This window comes from Danio rerio, chromosome 14 (assembly GCF_049306965.1).
Source record: "Danio rerio strain Tuebingen ecotype United States chromosome 14, GRCz12tu, whole genome shotgun sequence".
Taxonomy (NCBI): Eukaryota; Metazoa; Chordata; class Actinopteri; order Cypriniformes; family Danionidae; genus Danio; species Danio rerio.
Genome location: NC_133189.1, coordinates 24,687,211 through 24,700,514, shown reverse-complemented (window position 1 = coordinate 24,700,514; position 13,304 = coordinate 24,687,211). Strand labels below are relative to the sequence as shown.

Genomic DNA, 13,304 nt, shown 5'->3' with positions numbered 1-13,304 from the left:
ATCCACTTAAATTTGAAGTCTGTTACCTTGATAGTGTTTTTTAGTAGTGTGAATGACACTAAGGGCCTTCTATGTATTAGTATGTATCTTTGTTGGTTGTTTAATATCAGCATTGTTTAATTTTCTCATAAACATGGTTGTGTTTTTCTCTTTGTAACAAAGGATATGATGTGTAGATCTTGATAAAACATTGGTGTATTATCATTATATACAGTAGTTTACCAAAAATAATAAATATTTATTTTACAGTTTGTACCATATTTTAACAATAAAATACTGACAACCACAAGTGTTAAAATATATTTTTTAATTTTACAGATTTTTTTTTTCAGTGTTGGTTAGAGTTACACGGTTTTATCCTGGATGGTCGTAGCTCTGCGTAGTTTAGCTTCAACCACTTCCAGCTCACACCTGCTTAATAGTCTCTAGTAGCCTTGAACACATTGATTATTTGGGTCCGCTGTGTTTGATTAGGGTTAGAACAAAACTGTGCAGAGATGTGGCCCTATGGTTTCAATTATTTAAATTATACAATGATAAATAATGTTTGTTAAGGTTATTTAGATTTTCATGAACTTTTTTACAACCCTGGAAAATGAAGTGTGGTGTACTGTATGTTTAAACTAATTTTGAGAGAAGCGCATGTTCATGATTGAACACAACTGGTCCAGCATAAGCTAATACACGATTCACCAATCAGTCATTTCCTAACTCGCCATAAATAACCAGATTTTTTTTTTACCTCAGTATCCTCTGTTTGAGATTGTTGTTGGAAGTTCCACCATTTAAATTAGTTAAATAATACAATAATAAATGATGTTTGTTAAGGTTATTTAGAAAGATTTTCATGGACATTTTTACAACCCTGGACCATAAAGCGTGGTTTATGTTTAAAGTAAGTTTGAAAGGAGCACATGCTTATATGATTGAAACCGGCTGATTCAACATTAGCTAATACACGATTCGGCAATCAGTCAACTTCTAACTTATCATAAATAAGCTGAATTTTTTTACCTCAGTATTTTTGAAGAATCCGCCCTTCCACCCCTACTCCTCCTTTTTTCAAGACAGGGTGGCACGGCGGCCTAGACATAGACCAGTGGTCCTCAACCTTTTTATCACCACGAACCAATCAACATATTAACGTGATAAAAACTGCTGTAACTCTGATACAAGTTTTATTTATGGAGAAAATTACAAAGCACTGCAGTGTTTGGGTGTTTGTCTGGGATAATTAGTCTTACCAAAATGTGTTAATTCCAAACAAGCTGAAGCTGGTCAACTCTTGTCACATGTCTCACGGTGCGATTGCAGGACACTCTAGAAAACACACAATATGTAAACTGTCCCTAAAAGCGAGTCACCTGATTTGTTGACAAATGGGTTACGCATCCATTTCTTGGCAGTTCGTGGGTCCTTCACTAAGCCTTTCCCCCTTAGCAAAGAAACTTCCCAAAGACGTTTGTTTCTTACTCATTAAGCTGCCTGTGGATTAAATTTGAGCGATCAAGTGACCAAGATTTAAGCGAGAGAATACAGTCATTTTTTTAAATAAAAGATAAATAAACGGAAATAATTGATTTCTTGTGCTGCCCAGTGGTTGAGGACCACTCCTATAAATGAGCTCTAGTCAGCAGTATATTTCCATTGTAACCCATAATTTGCCATTTAAAAGCAGGGGAGTTCTTAAGATCTGCATCAGCTCAAACTCCCCTTTCACTTTTCTATCGATAGGGAGCCCCAGGCTTGATGATCTTTTGAGCTCGGGGTTCTCTCCCTGGACATCATGTCAAATATGCTTCATTATCAATCATCAGCTAAGGGTGAGCTCTTGAATTTAGGCAATGAGAAAATCTAACTTCCTACTGATTCTCTTTGGTAACAATGTCTATGTGGGTGAGCGCATCGTCACTATTCAAAATCAAAGACTGTATTTTTTTTTATTTTATAATGCCATCTCATTGACTAATATCAATTAAATAAGAAATAATAAAAAAGAATGAAATATGTTTGAGTGGGATCTCCAAAAATAAATAGAATTTGGAATTTTACTGCCACATGACATGTAATGAAATGTAATGTAAAGTAATGTGGATTTATATAGCGCATTTATTGTGTATGGCTAAAAACCCAAAGCACTTGACAATCATGGGGGGGGGGGGGTCTCTTCACACCACCACCAGTGTGCAGCCACAGGACAATAGCGCCAGTGCGCTCAGGGGCTATTGGTGGAGTGAAGAGACTTGTGTTAACAACTTTAACCCATTTAGATATGTTTACGTGTGAAAGCAAACCACATCAAGAATAAAAAACAATACTGTAGCATTTTCTATCCCTGTTTATATTGCATATTCCTGTCAATCACTTGCTGACAACATAAGTTTGCTCAAATTAAAGTAAAATAGGTCAGAAATGTCATTTCACATTGACTTCAAAACATGCTATACCTTTTATATCCCCACTTTAATCCTAAAAGGAATATTTTACAGAGACATCTAAAGGAGGAAAAAAAGTTACATAACCCTGATCGTAAGCATTCCTTCAAACCAATTCTGTCTGAACCTAAAGGGGGGCAAGGGCTGAGTAAATATTGGATGTAAAGAGAGCAACTCAGCATCCTTTAGCTGGAGCAATGCCCCGTGTAAGATGATGAGTGTATGTGCATGTGAGTAGCCACTCTGATTGGGCCCTATTGGCAAAGCCCTTACCTTGTATGGCTCACCAAACAGATTAAATCCGGTAGAAAACAAGTCTTCATCCTGCTGCACTTCCTGCGTCCTTCGCTCCCACTCCTTCTTCTTGAGCGCCGAGCGGTCCTGCTCGTAATGACTGCAGGAAACGAGAGAGAGAGAGAAAGAAGAGCGTGATTCAAGCTGGCATGCGAGAAATCGACGGCAAAAAACCCTGCCTGTAAGAGATTCAAGGGAAGCCCTTATCTGTCTAATAGGCCCGAGCTGACACTAAGCAGATGAGGAGAGCGTGGCGGAGGAGATAAAGTAACTGGATTGGTGCGCAGATGCTTTGCAGGAACAGACAGGAGGCTGCCAGGAAGAGGCAGCTCTGTTTGAAATGTTGTAAGAAGGGCTGGAGCCTCGGGGAGCGTTAATTTAGATTTGAAGGACCTCATATGGCAATCAGCGTGGGGGATTGTTACAGGAAATTCAGGCTTGTTTTAAACAAAGGCAGATGTCATACTGCGGTAGTTGACAATCCCAAATTCGGCGTGTGGAGTAAATGATTTCACAAATGAAAAAGCAAGCATCGTCCTCTGAAGGACTCTGTCAGGCTTGTATATTTCTTTATGTTCATTAAAATGATGGCTTTATCTTTGCGGCTCTTCGTCTTCTCCAAGGACTTGTCCGAGTTATTTAATGACCACAAACGAGTTACTGTTTAACAAACTTCTAGTAGCAACGTAAAACAAATATGCAAATTCATCGTGGGAAACAAACATGTGGAGTGCTAAGATGAGATTGCGCAATGCTGGCTGAGACTGGTTGGCCAACATTTATCTATTTATATTTAAAAATGTATGTGTGAATGGGTGTACACATATCTCCAAAACCTTGATTGATTTATTTAATGTCAGCGAGCTTCTTCCCATCTTACAAACCTCACTTAATGATGGAAATAAACGTGGCATGTTAATATGAGAGCATGTGATGCTGGCTGTGACTGGTTGGCCAACTTTTATCTTAAAAACAAAAATGTATTGTATGTTTGTACACATTTAGATTAATACCTCCGGAGCCATGACTGAGTTATTCAATGTCTTTCCATAACGAAACTTCAACTATTAGTGATGAAAATAAACATATGGCATGCTAGCATGAGAGAGTGATGCTAGCAATGACTGGTTGGCCAACATTTATTTATTTATAATTAAAAACCTTTGCATATGGGTGTAGACATATCTCCAAAGCCTTGATTGAGTTATTTAATGTTAGCGAGTTTCTTCCCTTTTTTACAAACCTTGATTTATTAGTGATGGAAATAAACATGACATGCTAAGGTGAAAATGTGCGATCCTAGCTGTGAATGGTCGGGCAACATTTATCTTAAAACAAAAATGTATTAGTTTGTTTGTACACATATAGGTTAATACCTAAGATTAATGTCAGTAAATGTCTATCCATCATCAAACTTCCTCTATTAGTGATGGAAATAAACAGGTGGCATGCTAAGATGAGAGTGTGTGATGCTACAGTAGCTGTGACTGGTTGGCTAACATCTCCAAACCCTTTTTGCTGGTTCTTGCTAGAACACGACCATGACCAGTAAAGCACTAGGGGGGCTGGCTATCATCTATTTTCACTTTAAATGAACAATTTCTTTACATTTATGTATGAGGCCTTGTACGAGTATTTTTTTTTTTTTTTTGTCTGCAAATAGCCATTAAACAGAGTTCATCTTAAAAACAATGAAGGAAAACATGTCAGTTGCCACTCGTTGGCCAATATTTATTTATTTAATTTCATGAAACATACATTCACAGGCATGCTAGTGCAAATATATTGTCTCACTGGGATTATTATTACTTAATATCCTTAAACAACTTGCCATTTAACAAACTGCATCTATTAACAACGACAACAAACGAGTACTACATGCAATGATAGATGTGACTGGTTGGCCAAAATTTATGAATTAATTGATTTAATTTTGTTTTAATTTTAACTTGTTTATCTGTAAGTTTGTACACACAAAAATGTCTCCCAGATCTCTAACAGAGTCATTTAAATTCTGCAAATGACTTGCCATTTAATACATTTCCTCGATTAGCAATGGAAACAAACATTCAGAGTACTAACTGTGCTAGCTGTGACTGACTGGCCTCAGGGCCAGTGTTATAGGCTGACAGTGGCTGATTAGAGCCACAGACTCTGTCTTTCCATTATCATAATGCAGAATGGCCCCAGGTTAACGAAGACTTCCCTCAGGAACAGACACACAACACAGCCGCTAGCCGTAGCATTAGCATCACTACCTAAGGATGAATAACAACGTGACAGAAATTTTCACTCAGTAGCCACCATTATTATTTAGTGACATACATAAGAATGTGTTAGAGCTTGTCCATTCACTCCTCAAGATTGGGAAGATGTTTGAGGCATGCTGTGTCTACAAATGAACATTTCATTATAATTGACCTAGACCTTCAGCACACATCACAAGGACTTCTATTTGATGTCTATGTTTACATCTGGAACACATACATTCAGAGCATTTTTTTTTTTCATCTGCAATACATTGATGTTTTATGTAGATAGTTAAAAAGACATTTAGAAAATGTCTTTAAGATGTTTCTGATGTGTGTAATGTATGTAAAACAGTCCATCAGGTCAATGTACAAAGCAGGTGTTTTCCAGATGAAACACCTTTAAACGTACTTTGCAGAAATACAACTACAATCTGGATGAAAGATGAGTTAGCATAGAACAACATTTTCACCTGAGCGATGATCATAAGCTTCTTGCATGTAAATGATCATAGCGCCACACTTTACTTTGAAAACACAGCACAAATGCGTTACTATAATTCCACCTATAAGGTTTTGAAAATAGCAAATTTTGCAATTTGATAATGGCTAATGTCATAAATAAAATATAAATTATTATTATTTTTTTGTGATAGCATAGATATTATAGCATATATACTATAGATGTCGCCTATGCTATTGTTGTCTATTGGAAAGAATGTGTCAATAGAGCAGCCATTTTAGTACAGGGTAGCGCTCCTTTGAAATTAATGTAAGAGCAAGGTGCAGTGGAGGACTAGCCATCTAGAGCCAGAGATATGTATCCACACATACATACATATACATATATATATATATATATACATATACATATATATATATATATATATATATATATATATATATATATATATATATATATATATATATATATATATATATATATATATATATATATATATATATATATATATACATACATACATACATATATGTATATATGTGTGTATATATATATATATATATATATATATATATATATATATATATATATATATATATATATATATATATATATATATATATATATATTATACACATATATACATATATGTATATGTATATATATATATATATATATATATATATATATATATATATATATATATATATATATATGTATATAAAGAGCTTGTGTTTGTGTGCATGGAAATGTATTTTCTTACCTCACTGTTAAATTTGTTCCAATACATGTCCTGAAATACAACGCCTATCCCGCTTTTGCTTCTCATACTAACGGAGAGAGTGATTAAATTATGAATGAATCCCTGTTATGAATGACTTGTTCACTTAGCTAACAATAATACAAATTTCTGGCACCGTAGCATCTTGTTCTTATTTCATTTACATCATTTGCTGATATTATTCAACAAAACTAGCATAAGCCTAGAATTTAGTGCAAGTTGGTGCCACTTTGCCTTATGATCAATAGATTAAGAGACTTTTCATCAATGCTTGTATAGCCCAAAAATTTGTAACATACAAAAACGTAAAAAAACGTAACCTTAACCATAAAGTGTAATGCATTTATGATTTGTTTTCTTTGTTTGCTCGTTACTATACCTGAATGCAGGGCTGAAGTCCAGCATATTCAGATTGGATCTAGTCTTGACTAGTGCGTTTGAATGACATTTCTCCTGGGAGCACAGAACAAATGTGGCGACACTATTGACACATGATCAGGGTCCGTAAGCGATATCTAGTGTACATTTTTAAGTGTTGATAGCTTGTGCAGCCTAACTTTAACTAACACACAGTAACATCCTGAGTAACTATAACTATTCTCAGTAACTCAGAAACTATTACACGCAGGCAGTTAAGAGTTTACAGATGATAAAAAAACAAACAAACAAACTTAAAAACAAGAAAAACTGAACAGAGCACATAGATTTATTGTCATTGCAAGACAAAAAAATAAGCAATTTGAGGGCAATTCCTTTTCTAGATCAAAACTAGAAACATAATCAGTATCCACATCACAATTAAATCACAAAGGTGTGCAACATAATCAGTAACTATGGAAACAGCAGAGTGTCAGGATTGCAGAAACAGGAACAAAAGATTCAGAAACCAAAACAAAGCAAAGTCGAGTAAAACAAACTTCATGTAAATATTTATCTTTAGCATTTTTGAACGTCTTAAAATACTGTATTGTGCAAGTTCACATTGTTATTAAACAGCATGCGCACACGTGCACACGCACACAAATACAATTTAGTAGTCCACCATAGTTGTTTTTTGCGTTGCATACTGTATAGACTGAGTAAGCATACATCATGGTTTTAATTAAACTGTTTTGTTGGTTTATATGGAAACAATAGCTTAATACTTAAGTTAATAAGGTGATATCATCTCAGTAGCTCACCAATTCAAATTACATTATAAGAGTAAATCTCCAGTTAATGATTCACTAAAATTACAGATTGATTCAAAATGAGCCAAAAGCAGCAATCCAAGGTTGAGGTGTTATAAAAGAATAGTTCCTGCAGCTTCATTGTAATGAACCCTCTGGGGTTGGCAAACATGCTGAAATCTCATCGAATATTTGCCTCACAGAAATAAGAAATTTATCTACTTAAAACATACTTTTAAATAAACCAACTACACTTAAAACAAATGTTCTCTAATTTTGTAATCTGTTTAAAAAGAACACAAACTACTGTACTTAGTTATTTTGAATAAATTCCCACCTCCACCATTCAAAGACAAATCACATGACAGCAACTTTACTGGAGCACCCACAAATGTGTAAACAAAGAGATCACTGTTGTTTTGGGAAAAGAAAAAGTACAAAATTATTTCAGAAAACCATCAGAAGAAGCATTATTTAGAAGATGTTATTGTGCAGCAAAGGTAATTGATTCTTATAATAATTGCATAGTTTTATCGGCAAAGAGCCATAAAGGGGCTTTGGTATTATTAAAGGGGCTTTGGTATTAATAATACTCAGTACACTGCAAAAAAAATGCTTTTCTTACCTAGATTTTTTGTCTTGCTTCTAGTCCAAATATTTAAAAATTCTTAAATAAATAAGTATTTTCTAGACAAGAAAAAATAATATTGTCTTGTTTTAAGAAATAATATGCCAAAAAGAAGTGTTTTTCCTTAAAACAAGCAAATTAATCTGCCAATGGAGTAAGAAAATTATTTTTGTTTCAAAAGAAAAAAAAATTATTTATTTTACCCCATTACCAGATTACTTTGCTTGTTTTAAGGAAAAACCTACTTAATATTGGCATATCATTTCTGAAAAGAAGAAATTTGGCTAGAAAATGCTTCTTAAAAAAAGAAACAAGACTTGAACTAGAAACCAGACAAAAACAAGTAAAAAAAACAGTGTAATAGTTACTGTGTGACACGTTTTAATAGTTTCACTGACTCAATTAAAAATGAAAAAAAGTACTTACTATCTATACAGTATTTTAACTAAAATCATATTTCATAAAGATGTACTTTTACTTAAATGTTTGATTTGTATACTCCATCCCCCACTGATTACAGTGCTTGAGTAAAAAGATAACTGTAACAACTTCATAATTTAAAGTTAACATATTGTGTACCTCAAGGCTTTAAAATATCAGCTTTTTTAACTTGTGACCTATCCTTTAAACCAGGGGTACCCAAACTTTTTCTTATAAAGGGCCAAAATTCAAATAATTAAGTAATCAAGTAATTTACCAATTTATAACATAATAACTAAAAATAAAAAGATGAGATAACTTCAAACTTATTTACTAATGCATTCTAAATTTTCGAAAATGTAAATTATTTTTTAAACATTGATTTGCATGCTGATGTCTTCTGCTTTGTCCCCTATTCGTTAAGTGACACTATGTACATTTTTTTATCATTTTCATTTACAACATTGAATTGAAACATTTAATTTGTTATTTTAAAAAAATAAATAAATTATTATTCTTTTTTTTGTAGCTGAAAAATAAAACAGACAAAAGGTTACATTAAAATAGAAATGAGAATCTCTGTTAAAGGCATTTCACAACTCTTCCCAATTATTTTTCTATCTGGCGGGCCAAATCAAAGGATACAAAGGGTCCTAGTTTGTGCATCTCTGCTTAAACTAAATGAATCGGCAAAATATGTAATATCATTGTGTCTGCTACAGCAAAGTTCCTTGTTTATTACTCCAGAATTACTCCAGAACCTAAAAAAAATAGCATTATTTGTCTTGGTACACTTTGTAACTACAGAAGAGTGCCCTTCCAGCTGCAACCCATCACTGGGAAACATCTATACACACTCATTCACACTCATACACTACGGACAATTTAGCTTACCCAATTCACCTGTACCACATGTTTTTGGACTAGTGGGGGAAACCAGAGCACCCGGGGGAAACTCCACACAGAAATGACCCAGCTGGGACTTGCACCAGCGACCTTCTTGCTGTGAGGCGATTGGGGTACGCACTGCACCACTGTGCTACCCTATAGAAGAGTCAAAGTTTGAAAATAGAAAATGTATCTAAACTCTATTTAGTTTTTCTTTGTGAGATGCTAATGGTCTAATCCGATTCAATGATTTATGCTAAGCTAAATTAATAGAGCTCCTGCCAGACATTGATATCGGCTGAAAGGATTAAAAAAATGATAAAACTCAACACTTTAATAGGTGACTTGCAAAATGAGTCCGTTTCCACACAAAAAAAATAAATAAATAAATTTATTATTTTTAATAAAAAAAATTAATACATTTGGAATGTTCCTTTAAATTATTATTATTTTGCCATTTTTTAGCTGATAGAATCAGTGCTTTCATCTAACATCAATTTTGCTAAAACCTAAGATACTTCAAATGTATATTTCAACATTTTATGCTAAGCTAAGCTAATAGTGCTCCCGCCAGATCCTGAGATTAGCTGAATGGACAAAAAATGGTAAAACTCAACTATTTCACACTAGGTGACTTGTAAAATGAGCCTGTTTCCAAAATAAATTGGAGTGTTCTTCCAAACGGCTATTACTTTGCCCTTTTTTGGCTGATAGAATCAATGCTTTCAACATCAGCATCACTAAAACCCAAGATACCTCAAACGCATGTTTCATCGCTTTTCCCAGAGCAACAAAGTCTCTTCCAGCTTTTATTTTTGGAGTTGATGAATAGCCCAGCAAGCCAGAAACCTGGAATCGGTCCGTCTTCAATCGGCCTTCGCCATCCTGCGACTCCAGCCACAGCGTTTAATCCATCACCGAATTATTCCAGAAGGCGGGAGATGAAAAGGTTGGAGAAAAACGAGGCCTGGTCTGGAGGTGACAGGTGCTTCTTCTAAGGGGTTGCGGAAGAAATAAGTGACAAAGAAAAGTGGGAATAAATACAGCGACGAGAGATTGACGGTGCTTCGCAGGCCTTAATGACAGCAAGATGTCAGTTATCTTTATGTCAGAGCGCTGGGCACACCTGACATCGCCACCTGACAGGACGATAAATCAAATTTACAGCTGTCAGTGGCAGAGCCTTGCAGGCGCTCAGGTCTCTTGACACTGCATTACCCTCCAAATGCAGAGCACCAGCGCTGGACAGCCAGAGCTCTGTAGAGATGATTAAGAAACTAAAAGAAGAACGCTGAGGTGCAAATAAATCCCTGTTATGATTGCTGCAGTGGAAGAGCAGTTAACTGCGTGAAGACGATGACTTGGACAGGCGTGTGTGTGTGTATATGTGTGTGTGTGTGTGTGTGTGTCCTCCTGCCATGAAGCCTGGAGTTATTGAGCTATAGGCAAGTAAAGACGTTCATAGAACTAAAAAAAATGCTAAATTTCTTTCTGTCCACTTGTGATAATCACTTCATAAAAAAAAAAAAAAAAAAAAAAACGCATTTATTTTTTTTCGATTTCTTTCTTTTGTAATATTACTGCAAATAATAGTTTACATTTATTTTATATTATATGTTGCAATATATTATATTTTATTTATTCATTCATTCATTTTCTCGTCGGGTTAGTCCCTTTATTAATTCGTAGTTGCCACAGCGGAATGAACCGTCAACTTATTCAGCAAGTTTTTACGCAGCTGATGCCCTACCAGCTACAACCCATCTCTGGAAAACATTCAAACACACATTCACATGCACACTCATACACTACGAACAATTTAGCCAACCCAATTCACCTGTACCACATGTCTTTGGACTGTGGGGGAAACCGGAGCACCTGGAGGAAACCCATGCGAACGCAGGGAGAACATGCAAACTCCACACAGAAATGGCAACTGAGCCGAGGCTCGAACCAGCGACCCAGCAACCTTCCTACTGTGAGGCGACAGCACTACCTATTGCGCCACTGCTTCGCCTATTTTATTTAATTTAAATAAAAAATTTTGTTTTCAATAGTTTTAATTCAAGTTTTGTAATAAAATAAATAAACTTAAAAAGTTTGGATCTATAAGGTCTTTTTTTATCTAATTGATTTTATTACACATTAAATGGATCAAAGGTGAGAGTTTAGACATTAACAACTAGGGCTGGGCAATATGGCAAAAATGCAATATCGATAATTTTTTCTATATTGAATAATAGCTATATATAATTCGAGACAAGTTGTTTATGCTTCCAGATTTAAAAGAGTGCCTCAACAATGACTGAAGCCACAACAATTTGAGGGTCCATTAAATGGCATAACATATTTTTCAGCTGATAAACTTATGGTGGCCAAAAATTTGGAACATCTCTAATATCAACACACTTTTAGATTCCCATTGTTACATTTTCTGCCGTGTGATTGGCTTGTTGATTAATATAGAGTAAAAAAGTATTTTCATTGTTATTAACATAAATTTTACAACTATTGGATGTAATATTGTTTATTAGCCCAGCCCTATTCCCACCGTTACTAACATTTAACATGTTTAATTCAAGCACATTTCCAACCATTAAAATAATGATGAAAAATCAAACAGTTTTCGAGATTGACAATAGGACATGCATCACAATATAAAATAGATTTCACAATATTACTCAGATTTTTTTTTAATAACAGTTTATACTATTTAATATTGTATGCTATACTATAATAAAAATGTTATTATACAGTACTATAAAGATTTAAAAATGCCATTGGTAATATGTACCACCATGCATTAAACATATTCTATATATCAAGAAATAGAACAAGATTGAAAACAAATCTAACTGGTCGCACATGTTTATATGAGTTTTTAGACAACACAAATATTTGGTGGACAATCCTGATTTTTAAATAACAACACGTGAAAACATTTCATTCTTTATTAAGAATATATATATATATATATATATATATATATATATATATATATATATATATATATATATATATATATATATATATATATATATATATACAGTTGAAGCCAGAATTATTAGCCCCGTTAAATTATTAGACCGCTTGTTTATTTTTTCCCCAATTTCTGTTTAAGGGAGAGCAGATTTTTTTCAGCACATTTCTAAACATAATAATTTTAATAACTCATTTCTAACAACTGATTTATTTTATCTTTGCCGTGATGACTGTAAATAATATTTTAAATGATATTTTTAAGACGCTTCTATACAGCTTAAAGTAACATTTAAAGGCTTAACTAGGTTAATTAAGTTAACTAGGCAGGTTAGGGGAATTAGGCAAGTTATTGTATAACAGTGGTTTGTTTTGTAGACTATCAAGAAAAAATATAGCTTAAAGAGGCTAATAATTTTGTCCCTAAAATGGTTAAAAAAAAATTAAAAACTGCTTTTATCCTAGCTGAAATAAAACAAATCAGACTTTCTCCAGAAGAAAAAATATTATCAGACATACTGTAAAAATGTCCTTGCTCTGTTGAACACCATTTGGAAAATATTTTAAAAAGAAGAAAAAAAAAATCGAAGGGGGCTAATAATTCTGACTTCAACTGTATATGCTTTTGAATTGTATTATGGGACCTTGATCTTTCCTCCAACAACTTTTGATATTGAAAAGTTTGAAAAATTGACTTTTATTGACATGTTTATTAGTCAAAAGTCATATACTGTCTGGATTGGTGTTGTAAAGCTGGTAATATACTGTCAATACTTTTTTTTGTTATTTGTACAAACCTACTTTCTTATTCATTATGTATTTCATCTTATTCTTTGCTTTCGAGTGGGCACAGCTTTTTAAATCTTTTCAGCTCGTGACTTCCAATCTCATTCACTGTCATCATTTTTAGATGTTAAAAACAGCTCGTTCTATGCTGCAAACTGATATTTTCTCATTATATGATTCTGCTTTGTCTCTTTAATCATGCAAACACTTGT

The 13,304-nt window shown here is 33.9% G+C and overlaps 1 protein-coding gene across 1 annotated transcript in view; it reads right to left on the bottom strand.

The window, feature by feature from the left end:
• aff2 (AF4/FMR2 family, member 2) overlaps positions 1–13,304 on the bottom strand; it is a 408,814-nt gene that overhangs the window by 296,170 nt on the left and 99,340 nt on the right. The window contains exon 2 of the mRNA XM_002664383.7: positions 2,709–2,829. Within this exon, the coding sequence (XP_002664429.3) occupies positions 2,709–2,829 (121 nt within the window). The remainder of the gene's footprint in view (positions 1–2,708; positions 2,830–13,304) is intronic.